Source organism: Solenopsis invicta, chromosome 1 (assembly GCF_016802725.1).
Source record: "Solenopsis invicta isolate M01_SB chromosome 1, UNIL_Sinv_3.0, whole genome shotgun sequence".
In the NCBI taxonomy this organism is placed as follows: Eukaryota; Metazoa; Arthropoda; class Insecta; order Hymenoptera; family Formicidae; genus Solenopsis; species Solenopsis invicta.
Window position 1 is genome coordinate 7,964,439 of NC_052664.1, and position 24,087 is coordinate 7,988,525.

Genomic DNA, 24,087 nt, shown 5'->3' on the forward strand with positions numbered 1-24,087 from the left:
ATAGAAGTTTTACTTCACTTTATGAATCATATTTCTTCTTTAGCATTTAAAAGAGTTTATTTTCCAAACTGATTTACAACCGCAAAAAGGACAGACCGCAACGTTTGGAAACATAATTAGATGCACTAAAGATTGCGAAATAGCATTAGGAGTTTCGACAGACGCTTTCTACTTTCATTTTCCGCGGTTTCGACAATACTAAACGTGACTTGCACGATTTTAAATAGCTTCAGTATTTTTAGCGACTAAATCAGGTTATTAAAAAAAAATCCTGATATACTTTACACTGATTAATCACGGTTAAATGAGTAACACCGGTTTCTTACGTAAATCCAATTTATCGGCATGGCAATAATAAATATTAATGTCACAATTAATTGATAACAGTGATTGAATGAGTATTAATTTTTATTCAAAGTAAATTTGAGATTTCAAGAGAAACACGTGATACTAACTCAAAGATATTGAAATATGTACAAGTTGAAATGATTGTGTGTTGTATTACATTCGTTAATGTAGCAATTATTTTCTTAAAGCATAGAAATTCAAGGATGTATGGATGATATTTCAAAAACATTACCAAGAATGTAAAAGTTTCACTGATTATTCTATTATTTACATCTGTTTGTGCATCTGATAAAATTTGAATCCAATTCTCGTATTGATTTAAAAGTAAAGTACTTATTTAATTTTTTGCTTGTTCTTAATCTTATAAATGGCTTTTAAATGAACAAACAGATGTATATCATTTTTTGCACAAATATTTATTAGAGTTCTGTTAGTATATGTAAAAATGTTGATCTATTTTATAATGTTTCTTCTTCATCAAATTTACAAAAATTATGTTTTTAGGGAAAGAAAATTACAAATTAAATCAAAATTTTTGCATATACTAAAAACTCTAATCAATTTTTGCAAAAATTGATTTATATCTACTAACTTGTTCAAAAGTTATGTTTTTAAAATTGCAACAAAAATTTAGTTATTTTTGTTAAAAAATTATTATAAACTATAAATTTTTTATTGTATTTTCCAAAGAAATACAATTTTTTATTTTATAAGAACTTTTGTAGTGAAAATGAATATATTTCATTGTAGTTTTAACTTTTCGTTTGGACGATACAACCAGAACAACCTTAAATCTTCATAAATTCCTTAAACTTCAATAATTTTTATTAAAATTCGATTATTAAGTTTATAGATCATAAATAAGACAATAAAGACAGAAGGTGATAAAAATGAGAACGATAAACCTTACACATAAGTTAAGACGTATCAAAAACTCATCTTTTCTTTGTAATGATTTGTTTCTTTGATTATTTATTAACATCACAATAAAACCAGAATTCATAATCAATTCTTAATTCATGACCATCTTAAATAATGTTTTAAGATGCTAATATTAGGTTCTGTGATTGGTTAATGATATTTTAAAACAGTACTTAAGACAACATTAAGAATCGACTGTCAATACAGACTTGAAACTAACAAGTAAGTCTTAAGGAAACACTTGTGGATTTAATCACTTGTCTGATTTTGTATTCTTCTTTTTTCTACGAAATAAATTTGTAATTTTTAATTTGACACTGGCCGATAAGTTCGTGCACGTTCAAAGAGTTTCAATGATATGGGTTTATCAAACCTCTTAAAAACTATTTTTGGAAAAGTTTCCTCCTATTTTGCAAAAGTTTATGCAATGTTGTTGATTTATTTTATATGTTACAATCAGTCGCAAATCCGCTTCATCTCGATATAAACTATCACTTTAATACCGCGATAACGTGATAGAGATATACGTCGTCCTTTTCAAAGAGGTTAAATCATTGTGTGATTTCTTACATATCATTGCATGACAAATTTCAAAAACTTTATAAAGATACATTTTAACATGTATTATTTGAGACGTATTTCTGTTAATGTGATTTCTATGTTCGTTTATTCTGGTTTTAAGGAGTCTCCCCGTCTGTCCAACATACAAAGCCTCACAATCTTTGCAATTGATTTTGTACGAGGTGTGTTCAAAAAGTATCGCGAATTTTGAATTTTCGCGGGTTACGTATATTCGAATTTCGATCTTTTTGTGGCGTTATGTTGGTACTCATGTCTCTCACTTATGCCAACAAGCTCGGCCATTTTGAATGTTCACTTAATTGTTGACAGCTGCTTTGCTTGCACGTGTTTTGGATCGTCTTCGATTTTTACCTATTCAAAAAAATGGATCAAAAAACCTGTATCAAATTTTGTGTGAAAAACGAAATTAAGTGCGCGGATGCATTCCGAATGTTGACTGTGGCATACGGAGAAGCTACCTTGGACCGAAGCAACGTTTATCGGTGGTACAAAATGTTCTCAGAAGGCCGAGAAGATGTGAACGACGAAGAGCGTGCCGGACGCCCGAGCACTTCAACAACAGACGAAAAAATTAATGAAGCGGAGAAAATGGTATTGGCCAATCGTCGAATCACCGTTAGAGAAGTTGCTGAGGACCTAAACATATCGATTGGCTCGTGCCATTCGATTTTTATCAATGATTTGGGCATGAGACGGGTCGCCGCGAAATTCGTACCAAAATTGCCTTTACTTTTAAGTAAATTGCTTTACTTTTTGGCCAAAAACAACACACTAATGATGCCGCAGCCACCGTATTCCCCAGATCTGGCCCCCTGTGACTTTTTCTTGTTCCCTAAACTGAAGAGGCCCATGAAAGGACGACGTTACGCTACGCTTGACGAGATAAAGACGGCATCGAAGGAGGAGCTGAACAAGATAAAAAAAAATGATTTTTTGAAGTGCTTCGAAGATTGGAAAAACCGTTGGCACAAGTGTATAATATCTCATGGGGATTACTTTGAAGGGGACAAAATAGATATTCATGAATAAATAAATAATTTTTGAAAAAACACAAAATTCGCGATACTTTTTGAACACACCTCGTATACTACATACTTTGAGGTGTGAATCTCGTGGTAGTTTGTCTTTCTATGCTCTGACGAACTTGTTCAATCTATTAAAGCTCTATGCTTATTGTGGGATCATTTTTGAAAAATATTCAAATTTTTCAGATATGTCGTCAACATATGGAATAGTAAAATATTTTTTCGTTGTTAAGCTCTGTTTCGTTATTGTCGAACTTATTGTTAAAAAATTTATTAAATAGTCTTCTTTTAATATTGTCAAAAATAGTTTCGATGGGATATCCATTTTTTAGCAATATGTTAATAACTTCGTCAAAATTTTTTTGGTGAAACATTAATTATTTAAAGTATCAAAAATTGAAATGTTTGAAAGATCAAGAAATTATAATTTTACAACTAATGAGTAAAATTTTATTATTTGTACAATATGAAATGGTAAATAAAATATATTGTTATAAATAATTATTATATTGTACATGCAATTAAGGAATCTCGAATAGAATCCAAGAAGTTTCATAGTGTGTGCGCGCATTAGTATGCAAAAAGAGAAAAAGCATTATACAGCATGTAATAATGCGTATACATTATAGAAGAGAAGGGAATATGACACACATTTTCATTTTATTGAATGACTTTTGTTAATTATTAATATTAAAATGTTTTTATACACTTATTTTTATGCTATCTGGAACGCAATATAATAAAATAAATGTATGTAATAAAATAAATCCAACGCCAAAAACTTACAAGTTAATCAACCGAAAGTATCAGGTATGCTTTTTAAACTGTGTACTCTAACGTTAAGAATAAAATTTGAAAAAATGCCTCCATTGGCATTTTTTATATTTTTAAAAAGAATATCTTTATTTTTATTCGTACGGATAGTTAAAGTTTTTTTTTATTTCAATCCAAATCTTGAAATTATATTACAAAAAAGTTACAACAATGTTAAAAATCGCATAGAGTATGTCGTTTCTTTGGTGTGATAACTTAGAATTAATAATAAATATAATAATATATATTATAAAAATTATATATATTATATTATTAATATGTATATAATATTATATGTATATATAATTTTATAAAATGTCTAAATATAAATGAATAATTTACAATAAAAATATTATATAACACAAATCTGTTTTAACAAAGATGATATATTCGATGAAATTTTTCTGAGAAGTACAATAATTGATCTACAAAATATGCAATATAACAATCCATTAATAGTAAAGCTGTAGACATAAAACATATTAAATATATAAGTAATAGTCGATTATTCATCAAATTGCGGCTAACCGACTGTAATATATTCCCAATACAATGTAACGGAAAAACACACAGAATTATGAACAGGTTGAACAGACAGATACAATATCTAAAGAAAAAAAATACATTTGCACACGCGTTTTGCGTCATGTTACACGTGTTACTGTAAAAAAAATAATAGTCGCGCATAATTGAATTTGAAATGCTCAAGATTACGCACTCTTTCGAATGGTAAAGAACAGTAATTTGTTGGCTTATATTGTAAAAATAGATTTGTAAGGTAATTGCATAAATAAAAGAATAAAGAATGGACAGATTACAGTTATACAAAAATAGACATTTTGATGCTCTGATTAAACCAAATGTTTCCCGATGGATTTTTATCGCTGAAAAAACGGATCTAGTTGTCAAAGTTGCCTATCAAGTTACAATTTTAAGAAAAATTAGTCAAAGAGATAAAAAAGAAAAAAACGACAATTTTTAGAATTTTTAGGACGTTTAGATCATTTTCAAAGTATTTTTTACTGCTAAACTCAAATCCATTAAATTTGTCTATTACATTATTATACATAATACTCATATACCAGTTGTATTACTCTTCTTTGCTCGTATGACTTATTATCAGAACTGATTGTGATGTGATAGGCGAATTTAGTTAACGAATTTGTGTTTAGCAGTGAAAAATACTTCGCAAATAAATAACTATTCGCATTCATTGCAAGAAAATAATGCTAAACCTGATATTAAACACATGTGATCAGTGTTCTTTGATTTTTCTTCGAAAACGAAGAATTAAATCGAAATGAAAGAAAAGTATGTTAAAAAAAGTTAAAACTTGATTCTTTTGCATGACATTAAAGAAATTTGAAAAAAAAATGCTGGCACTATTATGTCCTGAAAATCTTAAAATCGTCATTTTTTACATCTCTCTTTAACGCAGATTTTCTCAAAATTGTGACGTGATGGACAACATTAGCAGCTGAATTTTTATTCAAAGACCAAAAATCAATTGGAATACACTTTATTTATTCAAATCCTAAAAACAATGTTGAACTGTGTTATCAATCAATCATCTTAAAGAAATATCGTAAATATGAAAAACTGTAGAATCTTTTTAAGAGAGAGCAAAAGAAAGAGAAGTAATTCATGTCAATTAATCTTTCAAACGATATCACCATATTGTTCGAAAAATACTCGTAAAAGAATTGCATTATAACAGGAACTATGTCGACATTGCAACATCTATTTACAATTAGTTGAATAAATGTCTAACGTCACTACTTCACATTGCACTATGATAAGATCTCTTGAATCGTGTTTCGTAATTTAGAAACAATTCGCATAAATATCGTGTTCTTTCCATCAATGTTTTACGATCAAATGCGATTCGTTTAAATACGAGAAAATCTTGAAAAGCGGTTATTTATCGACAAAATGTTTCCTTCTTGGCAGATTAAACGCAAATTACTGACATGGCCACAGCATAACATACATACATTATTCAACGATACGAGGTATAGATCCTTCCAGTAACTCGTCCAAGGTTTCTCGGATGAAAATTAGAAAATTTCCTCCATCTGACTCCATGTAGACAATATACAGTTAATTCATAATTAGCGTTAAACCGCAAACGAAAAGTTTGAAAAAGTAATTTTAACGACGCGATAAATGTGTTTAAATCCCAAAATAAAATTCTCAGAAAATGTGCTTCTAAGCACGCGACGTGTATTAAAATTTTTTATTATCTTCACGTGTATTAAAATTTTTTATTATCTTCATGATCATGTGCGTAGCTAGAATTTCAAAATATATTTTCTTTATCATTTTCTATAAAACGTGAAAATAGTACAAGATTTTTTAGAAAATATAGCGCGATTGTATACTACAAATTTTTATATGCATGTCATTAGTGATATGTCGCAAATTCATTCTGTTCGTACTATAATTTTCTTAGAATACAAAAAACATCAGCGTAGCAACTAGTTTAACATAAAAGTTGCCATTGAGACCGGTCTCGATCGGTTGTTCACGTTGCGCCATTAATTGCAATTAATTATTATGTAAACTATAGCACTCGCATCGAAATAGTATCAGCGCGATGATTATATGTTGTTTACTCATTACTGGTGCAATAACTTGAGAAGTAAATTTCCTTGTCATCAACCTTCTTTATCATCAATCAAGTTTGATATTAGAGCATCGCGACTCGTGTGTTAAATATATCATATTGATCAATGTGTCAAAGTCCAGAATTACAGACAGTCAGAGACAGTCAGTTAAAATGAACAATTATGTTTGTAACGACGCGAAATTCGTATCGCGTGTACACATACGGATGCAATACATGCACCACAAAGAATAGGCGACGGTCGGACGGCGCGGCACAATAAAATATCAAAAAAGGAGTATAAAAAAAAACGAAAAAAGGAAATCTTGGACGGTCTCGAGCATTTTTTGTTTGCACGCGATTATTACCCAAAGATAAATATTGTTCGGACGATGCGGTGCCGATATTACAATTGCAAAGGCGGTTGTAAACAAGTCCTGGGACCGTGGGCAATCGTTTGTCGGCCGATCGTCTTTCATTCGTCGCGCTTGGAAACCGAAAATTTGGATCGCCCAATCGGGGCAAAGATTTCGGAAATCGGAACCAAGCGGGGTGAGAACGTGGCAATTCGTAAATTGATAAGTAAGGGGTCCGGAAAGCTCTCTGGCACTTATTATTCCGCTTTTGATAAAGATAGACAACGTTCAAGCCTTCTCTCTCTCTCTCTGCCGTGCCTCCGCGAGCCGCAATACGAACACACGCAAGTTCGCCTATTCGAAAATCTCGAAAAACCGTATCTCTAATACGGGCCCAGAGCGAAATACGCCCCTGAGCCGATAACACAAGGCGCAATTGTTACACGGCGTTGTCGCCTCTCGCTCGGCGAGAAACTCGACCCACGCGAATAATATTACGCGATAGTGTCGCAAAAAACATTGTAAGTGATAATTGTTGAAAATAAACAAACGCAGTGGTGAAAGTTTAAGTTTTTTCCCACCGAACAATGTTTTTGGTAAGCAATATCAAAAAGAAAATGACTAAAAGTGGCCAAGAAAATGATCATTTATTTCATTCAAAAGGGCGATTAATTGATATAACAATTATGTTACGCTACTTGTGTAAATTTTGATACTGTTTTACATTTACAAAATATCGAAAAAGGAAATTGAGATAAAGGCCGGTATTCATAGTCGATTCTTATATTTAAGATCATCTTAAGTATCATCTTAAGATGCCATCAACCAATCAGAGAGCCGTATTAGCATCTTAAGATGTTACTTAAGACGATCTTGAAATAAGAATCGACTATGAATACCGGCCTTAGAATCATATTTTGTAATAAGATATGTCATTATTAAACAACTCATAATTGGGAGTTATTCGTGGTTTTATAATCGAGCGATATTGCCACGTTGTCATGTTATATTTGAAGAAAATTGAATAATTAATACATATTTCATAATCTTATATGAAAATGATACCGTAAAATTTGATTTTTTTAATTGCAAAATGTTCTTTAAATTCCATTTTTTTATATGAACAGTTTTTAACTTTTCTTATATTTTTTTTGCGATTAAATTACTAAAAACTATTATTCTTATAAGGATTTAAGCTATTTGAAAAAATTAATTAAAGAAAATTGTACTATTAAAAAATGTGAAAAAATTTAAGAATGCTTATATGTTAATCACGAACTTCTCATTTGATCAAGTTTTTATATTATATGAAATGAATTGAAAAACCTATTTAAGAATAAAAATATTTAAGATAGACTCGGCAATATTAAAATTAGGACATAAAACGTAGAAAATGCGTCAAACACGGTTAGTGCGTATGCATATTGATGTACTAAAAGCGAAATATATACTATTATTATTGACGCACTAACTACCGCGTTTAATTCGCATTTCCTACGTTTTGTGTCCTAATCTCTATTTAAGAATATTTCGAATTCTCGAAAAATTGCTAGCACAAGTAATTTGCTTTAAGACATATCAGTCGATAATGTATAACCACGGTAATTGATTCTGTTTCTCGGAAAATTTTCAAATTGAAAAGTCGCTATCTTCCTACATACTTACAATTCATGATTAACGTAATGACCAATAGGCTCTAATCGTTACATTAATCATGAACTGCGAGTATGTAGAAAGATGATGACTTCTTAGTTTGGAAAATTTTCCGAGAGACAGAATCAATTACCGTGGGTGTACGTAACGCATCTTGAATAAATTCTATTTGTCTTACTAAACTAAACTAACATTTAGTTCTCTTGGACCTCGAATTGTGATGCTATTAAATTTGCGTATACATATATACTATATGTAACAAATATATGTCATGTGCCATCATTATAATAAATAAATATTAAATTTATGAAAAATAATGTTAGTATATCATGTTACAAAGGAATATTAAATTTTTTAACTTCTTCAATTTAGCAATACATGAACAACTTAGAAAGCAAAATATTCACAAAGGATTAACAAAATATTTATAATGTATATATGGAACTTTTATAAATATTTACGAAAATTTTCATTAATATTTTTGCGATCTTATATTGAAAAGGTCATAAAGATTTACTATTAATATCATAAAAATGTTTATAAAATACGTATAAAATATTATCATGAATATTTTGTTTATTTACTTATCATAAGTATAATATAAAATATATATTTAATATTTAAAAGATAAATGATTATAAATATTTAAAAGTATTTATCATAAACATCGAATGATACTTCGGAAAGAAAAATGTCAGGAAACGTTATTCGATTTATGTGCAAATATATGCTCGACAAACATCATTGAAAGATCGGTTTACATGCATTTGAAAAGCTGACTATTTAAAGTTTGTATAATCCGTAAAGATCACCTAGAGTCCAAAAGACCCTACGCTAATTTTAAGGGTACACAAACCATTCAAAATCGAATAATCTTCCATGAAACTAACTTTTATCTGAAAGTATAGTATTTTAAGAATACACTTGTACATTTTTGTTGAATTATTTCAAAAATTAAAAATTTTATAAATATTTTTGTAAAAAAATCAAATTTTGCAGTTTTTTATTTGAATTTTTACATTATAACGTTGAAATTATCTGAAAGTATACTAACTTGAGAATACATCCCTGAATTTTTGTTGAATTATTTAAAAAAGTAAAAGTTTTCTGAATATTTTTTGTAAAAACGTCAAATTTTGCAGTTTTTTATATTTGAATTTTTCATTATGTTAAATTCTAATTTTAAAAAATTATTAAGTGTTAAAGAACAGACCTTAAGGTATGTTCAGTAAAATTTTTGCAACGAAATATCAAAAAGCTGAAAAATGGTGACTGATTTTGTACAGGGGGGTCTAGTGGACCTCCATGTGACCGTTATGTCATTACTTACAATTAGAAGTGTTACCGTTACGAGATAATTAAATGTGCTTTATAAATGTATAAAATTTCATAATACAAATGTATATTCATACAAGGCGATTATTAATGATTGAAACAACTATTTACCATAAGAGATGACTTCACTTCATATAAATTAGATGGAGCGCGGTAAGTTATCTCTTATGATAAATAATTGTTCCAACCATTAATAATCACCCTGTATATAAATGTATAAAAATTCTACATCTGCACTTTTTCTACATCCTTTTTCAGAATTTTTCATAAATGTTTATTATGAAATTTCCTAAGATTTTTAAGATTGTTTGTTTAATAATTTCTGATAAAATGTTTCTCATAAAATCTAAAATTGTTTCTTAAAACAGTCTACAAAAATTAAAAATACTTCTTACAAATCATGGGATGAGACATCTTATAATACTATAGAATTCATGTATGAAAATTTCTAAGATAAGATGTAGACTTTTTAAGTATTTCTGAGTATTTTTGAAAAATGTTTCAATTTGTATAAAAACTATGAAAAAAAATATACAGAATAAGGCATAAAATATTTCATAAACAATTATTTTAAACTCTAATTTAATAATTTTATATTCAAATTATCTAAAAAAATCGTTATGTTTAATTGTATTTTGTGTATTATAGCGTAGTTTTAGCTGTATATTTTTAGCTGTATTGTGTTTAAAATATTAAGAAACATATTATTTTTAAATTATACTAAAGGAATAAATTATAGTAAATAAATGTATAATAAAAAATACTGTAACATAAAATTTTATACATTTATGCAGCACATTTATACACATTTTAAATAACTAGCTTTTAGGATGCATATAAACTGATCTTTCAGAAATGTTCTAGCATTTGCCTATAATCGAGTAACGTTTCCTGACATTTTTTTTCTGAAATAGCGTAAAATATTTATAATAAATATTTATAAATATTTATTACTAATTATTTTTCAAATATTAAATAAATATTTTATATCATAATAAATAAAAGAACAAGTATTTATAAGAATATTTTTACTTTTTTAATAAATATTTTTATGATAATAATAAATCTTTATTATCTTTTCAATGTAAGATCACAAAAATATTTAAGAATTATTTTCGCAAATATTTATAAAAGTTTCAAATAATTATTATAAATAGTTTTTAAATCTTTTATGAATATTTTGTGCTATCTAAGCTATTTATGTACATATATTGCTAAATTAAAAAAATTAAAAAATTAATTTTTTGTAACATGACATTTACTAATATTATATTTCATGAATTTAATATTTATTTATTATAGATTTTGCGCGCGGCACTGACATTTATTTAAATTTATGTTGCATATTGTATACGCTTTGACAACATCATAATCATTTATGCGCATAAACAGGGATAAACGCTTGACAGAGATTCGCATTGTGAACTTGATCGCGCGTCCTTAAATTCGTCGGAAGAAAAGTGTCGCAACCTCAGTGCTTCCGACTGACCTTGACAATCGATAAAATCGATTAATAAATTGGTGCAAACCACGAGACAGATCGCTTATGAAAAAAAGAAAAGAATGTTACATAGGATAAAGAGATTAATTATTTATTATTGTAAGTGATGTACATAGTAGATAAATGCTATGACGTAAACGGTTAATCAAATGAAGATAATAGAAGTATACTTGACGTTGATGGTACATTATAATTTCAAAAATTGATAACAGTATTAAGTACGTTTATACTCTGAATATACTAACAAAAATCCGAAAAGGTGTTTATGAAGAACCATAAAAAACATCATATAATAATCGCAAATTTTATAAAACCTTTATATAATAAATATTTAAACTTCTTTTACTTCAAGTTGATCGGACTAATTTTGATTTTATTTATTTAATTTATTTTTATTGAATACATCTTGTTGATTTATATACGCATCAGCAAAACTCGATATATTATTCATGGCACGACATAATCAACTGATATAACAAATATACTGATGTAAACATTAATATATTTTTATTAGTTTTTTAATAAAATGTGTGTGTGTGTGTGTGTGTGTGTGTATTATTTATCACTGTTCTTTATTCCATTACCCATTACACAAAAATTTGAATAACGTTAATATATCCGATTAATAACTGTTTGTTAAGTTGATAAGCTATCATTGCCAAATTATAAATATTATCTAATAGAAAATCAAATATGAAAATATATAATATTTCATTAAATAAAAATTATTATTGTAGAAATTAATTATATATATAATTGGGATACAAAATTAAATTAAATAGAAACAATTGAAAATGTTTAAATTTTAACGTTATATTTTAACGGTTCCGTGGGTGTTTAACACTGGGCCTTGGTACTTGGTACGATTCATCCATCACACTGTATTTTTACATAATCCTGGATAAATCATTAATTAATCTATTATTATTACTTAAATGTGTCAGAAGTGAGATTTATGCACGTGAATGTAATTAAGAAAACGAGAAGCGGCCACTTGTGTTAGATTTTTAATTGCTTGATAAATAAAAGTGATTATACAAAAGTATAGATAAGATAACAATTTCATAGTGTAGTCCTATTGACACGTGTTCAGTTAAACACTGAAAGTACTCGTCCAATGTTTGACACATATAACTGTCTTAATTAGATTAAAAACGTAATTTTGCATTTTTTTATTAATACGTGATGCCATTTTATTGTTACATGATACGATAATTATATTTATCTAGATATATTTCGTAGATGTATAAAACAAATTCTGTTTTCTACATAAACTAATAGACACATTAAAAATTTTGTGTTAAATTTAACACATTCTACACGTCCGAAACTATACTAATTTAACACGAGATGCGCACGAGACGAGATAAATCTCGATCTTGTCTCGATCTCGTCTCGATTCCGAGACGAGATTTGAGATCGAGATTGACTTGTAACAGTCGAGATCGATGTCGAGATGTAGCATATCGAGATAGAGATTGTTTAAAATTCTCGTTGAGATCTCGTCGAGATCTCAATAAAATATTTTATTATTTGCTCTGACGACACAATAGTAAGTTTCGAGTTTTAATGATGTCCGTCCTCTTTTCTGGTTCGTGAGGACAAAAAATGTTTTCCGATAATGGACAAACACATGCAAACACGTTCACGTTTGCAATGTGATGAAGGACAACAATTTTATTTTGATTTACATTGTTAAACATTATTTAACTTATAATAATGAGTGCAAGTTTATTAAATAAGATATTTCAATAATTTTATGTAAAATTTGAATTAATATATACTTTTATATTCATAAGCAAAACTATTATTGCATTTTTATTTTTCTCGAACTATTTTTAGCATTCTGCAATTTCGTTGAGATCTCGTCGAATTTCGAGATCGAGATCGAGATCATATATTCGATATTCTCAAAAATTTGAGATCTAGATGCATATTTGAGATTTTTCGAGATCGAGATCGAGATCGAGTTCGCAGAAATCTCGTCTCGTCTCGTCTCGTGCGCACCTCTCGTGTTATATAAGATAAATAGATTAGAGAATAACACAAATATTACGTAAAAATTGACACAATTAATAAAAAACTTTGTCACAATTTAAAAACAAATAGTAAAAATAAATTTGTTTTTAATAAAATTATCATTCATTCACATTGTATCGTCATATATATTTTATTTATTTCATTTAGAATTTACGTTTTAACTATATTATTATTATATTATTTATTCTTAAACAATGTTATTTTAACTTTAAAAAAATATTGGATATCAATTTAACAGAAAATATTCAAACATGATCACATCATGTTAAATTAACATTTGGATATATTAAAAATTTTATACAAAAATTTTAAAGTCACAAATTTAAAAAATGCCAATAAGAAACCAACATTACAGTTGTCTTCCTATTTAACGACGCATCACTATTCAACTTCATATAACTGTATTTATACGCGCTATTTAGAATATATCTCCATGTCAAATTCACATTCACCGTAATACTGATGACCCAAATCAACGGTTGAAATGTTTACCATGTTCTTTCTTTGATATAATAAATCTGCATTTACAACTTTGCACATGACTATCCAGTGTTGATCTCATTGGCATTTTTCAACTTGTGACTTTTAGTCTTCAGAGCCTTATTCAATCTTTTAATCAATAAACATTTCAACATATATCGATTTTAACAATACAAAATATAAAATGATTCTTTACCGTGAAAGAATATTTTCTAAAAAATGTATATAATTTAAAGGCATTTATTGTGAATCATGTGAATTAAAATAACAAATTTTATTGTCAATTAACAAAATTATAGGTAATTTAATTCTATGCGATAACAAGAAGTTAATGATAATTTTTATAATATACTCTATTTAAATATACTCGTACGTATGTATAAGATTGTAGAATGCAACTCTGTAACTTTACTACATTGAGACAAAAAATTTGTTAGAAAATTGAAACGTCACGTCACGTTCAATCGAATTGGCTTAGTTAATTCTTAATTAAAAAATGTTGATATACAAATGAACTACATCTTTCTTTATGGAATTATTTAATTATTGAATCAAGCCAATGTTTAATTAAACGCATTGAACGTATAGGACTAAATATACTTTAGTTTTTTTTAACAAATTTTGTTTTCTCAATATAAAAACATGCTAAACCAAGTAAATTAATAAATCTTCAAACATCAAAAAGAAATGCACAACGAAATGTATAAAAGAATGAAATAAATTTGAAAATGGATTATTCTAATGAATCAGAAATACATGCTGACACGAAAATTGGAGCCGGATTTTTTGTCAGACTGACTGTAATTGAATATAATTTTTATTCACACAGACTGATATGTGACTGCGCATATATTGACATTCTTATTTGTTTTCAAGGTTTTGAAGAAAAGAAATATTTAGTAACGTTTTATGGCAAGGAATTATTACACTATGTTTACGAGAGATTTAGAGTCTGAAAAATGAAGATAATCAATAATGAATGATGAAACTCAACATATTTAACCATCATAATCATGTCGCTAAACAATGACAAAGATTTCGTGAGAATTCTACAAAAACGCAAAATGATTTCATGATGAACGTAATTTTTGAAACTCCTTTTTTTACCGGAAGCTTTTGATGCCTTCGTCTAAAGTATTTTTCACGAATTATCTTGATTACTCAAATAATTAACAGACACAAAGAAGCCGTCAGCGTAAATATTGCGTAATCTGATGAGGAATTATCTAATAATAAGTAATAATTGGTACGTATCATATAATTATATATACTCGACGTGTCACAAGCAACTCAATCCGTAATTTGCGTTAGATACGGAATCCCGCAGCCATATGATCGAAAAGCCGTTAGCTTGATTACCGAACATGAGAACATAATGTGACGATTTTGAAACCTTCGCGTGGTTCACGTGACATACTCGTCAATGACAATGACTGATTCATTATTGAAGGAGTCGTCGCGCACTCAATAATGTTACACAAAGTCTTTCAAAGTTTGTAGTCGTATGTCATATCTCCATATTAAGCAATTGCAATTTTTATGCGTTAGTGTTACATTGGCATTTCCTGATGGATATGACTAAACGTGTAGAACTAAAAAAAGGTTGAAAATGAAATATTATTATTTTCAAGATTAAAATATGAAATATTTTATATTTGTATAATGTTGCAAATATATCGTTTATTAAAAAAAGGATGCAAAGTTTAATTTTGTTGTGCTCAGAAAAAGTAGTAATCAATTTTTACGGTTTTTGAAACGATCCGATGGTGCTAGTTAAAATTATGTTGCACGACAGGAACATATGTACAATCGAGGAAATGTGATGTCGCAGTTATTCGTGAGATAAAATGACTATGCTATGTGTTGGTGGTAAACAGTGTGATACGTTTTCACATTATAAATGAGAATATCTTATAAAAATGCTATATTTAACAGTGACATTATCAGATAAAATGGTCGTGCGTTTGCACGAACGTATTCAACATGTTTTTTTTCAACCAGTGAATTGGCGTGCAGGCGCACTAAAATTTTTTTGTTGTGCATGATATTTTTGCTAAAAACTCTTGACGGCTCACGTGGTTATATTGAAGTTGTGACGTCCATCATAAGCGAGAAACACGTAAATGTTTTAGCCATAGCATTTGTAAATAGAATTTGGATAAAATAGAATAATAAGATCGTTTTAAAACACTTGTAAAAATAGACTTTGACTATCCTTTTTCCGCCCAATAGTTAATAAATAGCACGTAAAGTAAAGCCTATTCAGACAGGATAATATATGGACAGATATTGAAACAAGTGAAAAATACGATTTTATGTATAAGATTCAAAGAAACTTTACTTGCGGCCTATTTTTACGAATTTTGATAAATACGAGACAAGTTACATTGAAACACATAATAACGAAATGACATGCAAAACGAAATTTCATCGTCAATCTGTTATGTTTCACGCCTATTAGATTTAATTTTTTCCGCGACAGTACGTCGCTACCGTTAATGCAGAGTTCTTGGGAGGAATTAGAAGCCTTAAATGTAGCATTTTTATAAAATATCGTATACTTTTTATGTTAAAACATGACATATTGATTCGTGATTCGCATTGTGCTGCACATTGTGCATTATATGATATATATACATACACACACACACACGCACACATACACACAGACAAATTTCATGCGTATATATTGATAATGAACAGTGTGCGTCACAATGTGAATGACAAATCAATACGCCATGTACACACACACACATACACACACACACACACACACACACACACAAACACACACACACACACACACACACGCACGCCCGCACGCACGCACGCACGCACGTACACACACACGCCCACGCATGTAGTATATACAGTAAAAACGCGTAAAGATTTTATAAATAATAGCGAATAAAATAAACGCTATTTCCTTCTTATACATAGCACACAATATTATGAAACATTTCCAAAAAAATATTTCTTAATCTTTTAAAAAATAAAAATGGTAACATTTTTAAAAACATTAAAAAAATCTGTTAAAAATGTTTTCAAAAATATTTTTTATATTACCCAAAAAACACAAAAAATACTTTAAAAAGATTTTAACGATATTTTGAAAAGGTTTCTGCCAATGGTTATCAGAATATTTTTGAAAATTTTGCTTTGACAGGATTTAGTGGACATAGAAATATTTTATAAATATTTAAAAAATATTTTGTGCTGTAGGAGTCAATTTAAACTCAGTTTTTTATATATTTCTATCATATGACAATGTGTAGTTTTAACTAGTTTCATCGAATTGTGCGTTTTAAACATATTAAAAAATAATATCTAATTTTACATTCCCCGAGCACAGTCACAAAATGAGATATCTTGTAACAACCGTTTTTGCAGATGTTTAAGTTGTAATTAATTCCTTTTTCTTGTAATGGAGAACGTTGGGATTAAATACAAGTTCCAATCTTCGAATTTTCTATGACTATACTTCAAAAAATACAAGCAGTATTTTTAAGTAAACTTAAATCTAAACGACAAGATCCTAATAGATTCGAAGAATCATTTGAGGACCTTAGAAAAATCAAAGTGTTATTTCAAAGTAGACTCAAATATATTGGAATTCTTTATGAAAATTTTACTTAGAATTTCATTTCTAGTATTGCAACAATTTCATTTTTAGGTTTTAAAAATTACTTATAAAAGATTCGACTCTCTACGATTGATATTATTTATAAGTAGAGAAGTATGTTAGATGTTAATTTTTTAAGTCTTACTTTAGTCTAACTTGAAAGCCTTAAAAATGAATTTCAAATAATATTATTGAGTTTAACCCATGGTCACACTTCCAAATAATAACATAATAATCACATGAAGTCCACTGGACCCCCTGCACAAAATCAGTCGTCATCGATCACTTGCCAGCTTTTTGATATTTTGTCGCAAAAATTTTACTGGACACACCTTGAGATCTATTCTTTATCATATAATAATTTTTTTTTTAAATTAGAATTTAACATAGTGAAAAAAATTCAAACAAGAAAAACTGCAAAATTTGACTTTTTTACAAAAATATTCATATAATGTTTAATTTTTGAGATAATTCAACAAAAATTTTGGGGTGTATTTTCAAGATAGTATACTTTAGATAAATTTAACATAATGAATAAATTCAAATAAAAAAATTGCAAAATTTGACTTTGTTTACAAAAATATTCATAAAATTTTTAATTTTTGAGATAATTTAACAAAAATTTAGGAGTATATTTTCAAGAGAGTACACTTTCAGATAAAATTAGTTTCATTGTAGGTTGTTCGATTTTGAATGGTCTGTCTACCTTTAAAGTTAGAAGAAGGACGCGTGGGGTCTTTTAGATTCCGTGTGACCATTACGGGTTAAATTCTGCAAAATAAAAACATGTGATATATAAGCAGTAGTTGTGAAATATATGGTTGTCCGCCACATACATCTCTCTTGCGACTTTACAATCTCATTGAAGACGTTGTATAATATTTATTAGATGCAAAAAAATTATTTATATTCTTTTATATTTTTTATTTTATTTCCGAAAGTTAAGAGCCAATAAATCATGTACTTACTTTCATAAAAAAATAACAATTTGTCTTTATTTACGGGTAATTTTTTCGCAACTATTGTATAGATTGCACAACAAAGCTAAGCATATTTTGAGCACGTTAAATTGCACAATTAATTAATTTCGAAAGTAATGTTTCGACGAATATGTTTAACGTCTGCTCAATATTAAAATTCAGAAGAATCATCTGAAAGGTGCAACCAATTCTTCCACTTATAACGAATTAACGATTGTCACTTTTCTCAACCACTTTCCAATTCCGATAACTGATCCACTTAATTTCACACTAAATTTTGGGAATTTTAGCTATAATTAAATATTAAAATAACTATAATGAGGGGAAACTTTATTTTTTTTTATAACTATTACAGATCTAATGTCAGTAATAATAATATACAACGTGTTACATTAAAAAAAGTTGTTGCAATCACTATAATTATAATTGGCATAAAAAACTATATTTAAATATATCGTGCAATAATTTGTTTTTGTAACACATTATATTATGACAAATATTACTTTCTCTCAATGCAATTGAAAAGAATCCGTATAAAATGAGAAATTATTTTTAATATATATTGTACATAACGCCGATTTACCGATTTACTTTTTTCTTACAAAATTTGCACAGAAATAAAAGTAAAAAAAACGATAACAAGCCAATTCAAACTTTGGATTAAAAATATAAATGAAAATATAAAGGAGATATAAAAGATATTTGTCTGTAATATAAAATCTAATCTAATAATAATTCATTAAAATTGATAGAGAATTATTTTTTCTCCATATCTTTTCTCAATATCAAATTTTCCCAATATTCTGAAATTTTCTGAAAATCGTCTTGAATTTTTCAATGACGAATTATTAAAATATCATCAAATATGTGGCAGATTAGATAATAGTCACGCATGATAACGATCGTTCGAAAGGCGCACACGAGTATTCTCGCGACCTTGTTAGTCGTTGCGACATGGAGAGAAAAGAAATCCGGAATTGTCTTGGTACAAAGATTAAGAAAAAAGAAGTAATTGTGGGTTTTAGGAGGTTACGAGAATGTCGGCGTGACAGTTCAGTAGACCGCGGAAAATATAGAAAATAGAAAACAAAAGTTTCGATAGACTTCACGGATTGCCGCGAGTTTATGAATCTCGCCATTCGAGCTCTAATCTGATTCTGTTAACATTATTTAACATATTTTTATTGCAATTCTATAACATCATGGCTATTGTCCGTCATCTGTACGGCTGACGTTTCTCTATTCTTTTTACCGAAAAACGCATAAACCCATGAAGTTGTGAATATACATTTTGTAAAAATGTATGTCATTCCTCAGTGCATTTCCGTTAAATAAGATGAAACATTTTATGATCAGAGATGTCAATTAGATATAAGAAAGGTTTAAGTAATAAATCAATAAAATCCGTGAATTTAAATTAAAAAAAATCAATTTTCCAAATAAATATAGAGACTTTAATAAAATTTCGAACTTTTTTATAAATCTGTAAAACTGTTTAAAAATAGTTTCTTTAACAAAATAAAAACGCAGTAAGTACCGATAATAATCCATCTCGATTGTAACATTTTATCTCCGTATTGTATATTCGCCTGCATTCGCGATGCAATTCATACGAATGTACGATATACTTCGAAAAACCGCGAGATAAAATTAAAATTGCATAAGGAAGTGTTTACATTTTCACTGGAAACCGCAGACGGTTGCGTTGCGAAGGCGAGCTAATTGGAATCCCCGGTAATTGTCTCCGCCATAGTTTATTTAACATTACGTAAAACTACCAGTGAATACTTAATCGTTATTTCAGGCAATCCCATCAGTTGTACGGAATGCCAACGAAATCACGTGATCTCATTACTTCCGGGTCGGATCAGATACGCGCGAATGCATCTATAAGTGACGCTAGGTGATTCGTATCAATCGATTTACGTAAAAGTGCCAATGTAATGAGCGCAAACTCGATTTTATCATAATAAAATTATACTATTGTTCCTTTCGCAAATGTGAAAGGTCCTTATACAATATCATTATTAATTGCGAAAAACACTCACTATTTTGTAAAATCCATTAAAGAAACGCTTGCACTTTCCATAATTCTTAGGAAATAAAAATATGAAATCACGTAGGTTGTCCCAATTTGTTGATAATATTCAGAATAAGATTATTTCGAATAGTGTACGCATATAAATATTGATTATCTTTCAGAACGACTAAAAAATGCATTATTTAGCAATTACTGGAGAAATTACAGACTATGGCCATCTTCTCCGTATAGCCATAATATCTCAATTTACCCTATTCATTTTGTTTCAGCGATTGAGTAACCTTCTCTTTGATCGAATGACCAATTATCAAATAATTTGGCAGTTAAAATAATATACTAAAAGATTAAAGATTGCTTGACAATTTAAGAAGAGAATATAATATTTATAAGTTTTAATTGTTAATCAATTTTTAGAAGAAATTTGGATTATAATATTATTAAATGTCTTCGAACATAGTACAATTCTGAACAGAATATAATTTCAAGATTCAAGTTTGATAATTGTGATCTCATTATGTGATGTTGATAACACAGGCACACAAAAAAGTGTCATGTCCGAGAGTCTACACCTATGTATTTCTATGTATTTTGACACCCTGAAACCGAATATGACTTCAGAATTGTTTCATCAGGTCAAGATTTTTTTTACTGGGTTGAATAGTGTGTAATTTTAAGGAACGTTTAGCAATTTTTTGAGTGTAAAAAAAATTTGGATCTAATAGAGCAATTGTGAGGTTAGGTCATATTTCAGGTTTCAGAGCTTCAAAATACATAGGAATACATAGGTTTAATCTCTTGGACATGACACTTCTGTTGTTTTTGTGTGCATGTGCAATCATTTGCTTGTTAATCTTATTGCGTAAAAGTTGTGCGGAAAGTTTTTCTTTTCTTCCAAGATACAAATTCAAACAAAATTTAAGTACAAATATGAATACATGTATAATTTCAAATAGTGTTAGTAATACTGTTAGTAATAACATTTCTCTTTTTTTTCTGGTATTAAATGCGCTGAAAAAAAAACGGATATACAATAGGGGAGAGTGAAGTAGTCAGACCTATTTGCACACTTTTTGCTCTCTATAAGGCGCAAATAAAGTTCAATCGTAAAACCGAAGGTGTTGTTGGAAAGATAATTTAATTTCGCTTCGGAGTTAATGAACTCGATGATTAACTATACCAACATCGCCGCTAACATTGACCTTGTATTCAAAAATGAGAGTAGCGTTTCCAGACTACGTGGAAGATCATGATAATTAATGAAAAGAGTCGATTTCAATTGTTGAGAATGATGATAAAGTCAAGAAATACGATTGCTTGATGTGATAGCTATAAATATCTTACTGTTTTTGGTGTTAATTTTACATATTTATACATACGCACACACGCGCGCTTCTCAATTGGTCTTCAATTCATTATGCAGTGTTGTTACAAAAATTCATAGTTTATATATTCATAACTTTTTTTTCTATATAAAATCTGCTAAAAACAAATTCTTAAAAAATAAAAATAAAATTTCCACAATTTTTTTTTTTGCAAATTGCATATTTAAAGCAATAGTATAGAATATATTATTGATAATAATAGATTATTTTACATTTTTGTAATTTCCTAAAACTGTTTTGTTTTTTCTCTTTCATATTTTCCTCGTAGTGCGGTTTTAAAGATAAAATTGCGTAAAGCGGTACATTTCTGAGAGAATAGATAATAACTACGAAATCTTTAATTATAATGTTGACAATGTTTTCATATTTCCTTGAATACTTTAAAGTAGGAAGAATAACGTCGGACGTGATTTACGTATATAATAAGTAACAAAATAAAAAACATATAAAATAGGAGGATTTAATGATAGCTTGTTAATTTCATAAACTTTGTTGTCTAATACATAAAACTGCATTTTATTACTCATCAATTTATTTTACAGTTAACTCCTTCTCTTCGGGGCCTTAACTATGTCTGAATTCTGCTTTTACTATCTACTTGTCAATTTTGGAGTCCAATTTCTCAGACGTCGATTTTGATTATGATTATGTTGTGAAAACATTAATTATTACAAAATACGAAACAATATTATAAAAACTGCTATACTATCTAATAAAAAAACATTTTCCGGTAACAAATTTTTTATACATAATTATATATAGTTATATATAGTTATGTATAATTATATATCAAATATGTCCATGTAAATTGAAATATATATAATAATAACGTATGTATAATACATATAATAATAATATATGTATAATTATATATAATTATGCATGAATTTTATTTATAATTATATACAATTATATGTAATCGCACATAATTATACAATATATAATGATTACATAAAATCATGTGCAATCATTATATATAATTATATATAATTTTATATAAAAATCATGCATAATTATATATATTTTAATATATATAGGTATATTTGAAACATAATTTACCGGGTTTTTAATTCGCATTCATTTTATAAAGTTTTATTTTAAGCTTTAACTTTTGTTAATGAATTATTACCCAGAAACAAAGTGGTAGATATGCTAATATTGGTGACTTTCCTTTACATACACGTGTGTGTGTGTGTGTGTGTGTGTGTGTGTGTGTGTGTGTGTGTGTGTGTGTGTGCGCGCGCGTGTGTATCTTTTTTTATACATTAATTTAAAAAGAGGTGTAGTACTGTTTTTCTGCAAAGTGAAAATAATTATACTACATTACGCGGAATATTAAATATTTTATACGTATTATTATCCAAATAGCATACTTATAAATTCAAAATACAAAATTGTTTCAAAAAAATTCAGACGAAACTTTGTCATTCAAATAGCTCTGTTTCAACCTACTTTTTACGCGACGCATTAAAAATTAAGTCACATATCTGTACTACGCAATACCTTCCGTCCAAGTAAACTCTAAGACACTCGAAGCTATTTATTATTGAATAAATAATATCGGAAGTCATTTAATATAGAATTACTTCTACAAGGTTAATTCCTGATTATAAAACGCCTGTTTACTTACCTGTAGAAGTAGGAACTTCCACGTCAAAGACCTCGGGTTTTTTCATCTCCGATTTCTTTCGATCCGGAGTCATCGCGTTCTCGACCATGTTGCTACCTATGCCGAAGGGTCGGAAGACAGGAACATCTGACGGTACCAAGGATTTTTAAAGAAGAGGGCTTCGTCCGAAAAGTCGGCGTCAGTCCTGTTCCGCGTGTAGCAAGCAGTGCGACGGTCACTCTGACACTGTTACAAACACGGTCGTACTCGCGACACTTAGAGGTGAACACCTCGCGCATGTCGGCCAATTAGACCACGCCGCGGGAGCCCCACCGGCGGGGCTCCCAACTCTTCTCCCACGCGCGGCGCGCTTTTCCTGAATCGCACCTGTCTATCAGTGAGTTGTAACCGAAAAGGTAAAACAAAATAATAAAATCTTTAAGAACAATAGTCCGTACGTGCACGCGAAGAATAAAATTGTCTTGAATAAACGATGTTAACGATGGAATATCTCGAAAAAGGCAGATTCCAAACTAATGGGCGATACGTCCGAAGACTATCAGACAAATGCACGGTATGCACAGCAAATATGTATAGAGTGTCTCAAGACTATTTCCTTTATCCGTGAATCTTCGAGTGATGCGAAGTCAGACTGTTCTCACGCAAGAAATGCATCTCATACTTTACAAAGACATGACAACTTTCCTTTATGAACCAAAATTTTTATCACACTTTTCTTAGAATTCTTTTTTTTTAATTTTTAAACAATCTGAATTTTTTTTTAAATAAATTTA

The 24,087-nt window shown here is 28.7% G+C and overlaps 1 protein-coding gene across 1 annotated transcript in view; it reads right to left on the minus strand.

Moving 5' to 3' along the window:
• The window catches only part of LOC105193771 (putative inorganic phosphate cotransporter), a 78,886-nt gene extending 55,326 nt beyond the window's left edge, over nt 1-23,560 (minus strand). The window contains exon 1 of the mRNA XM_026140182.2: nt 23,315-23,560. Coding sequence (XP_025995967.2) covers nt 23,315-23,402 — 88 coding nt within the window. The 5' untranslated portion in view covers nt 23,403-23,560. The remainder of the gene's footprint in view (nt 1-23,314) is intronic.
• Nucleotides 23,561-24,087: the final 527 nt, after the last annotated feature.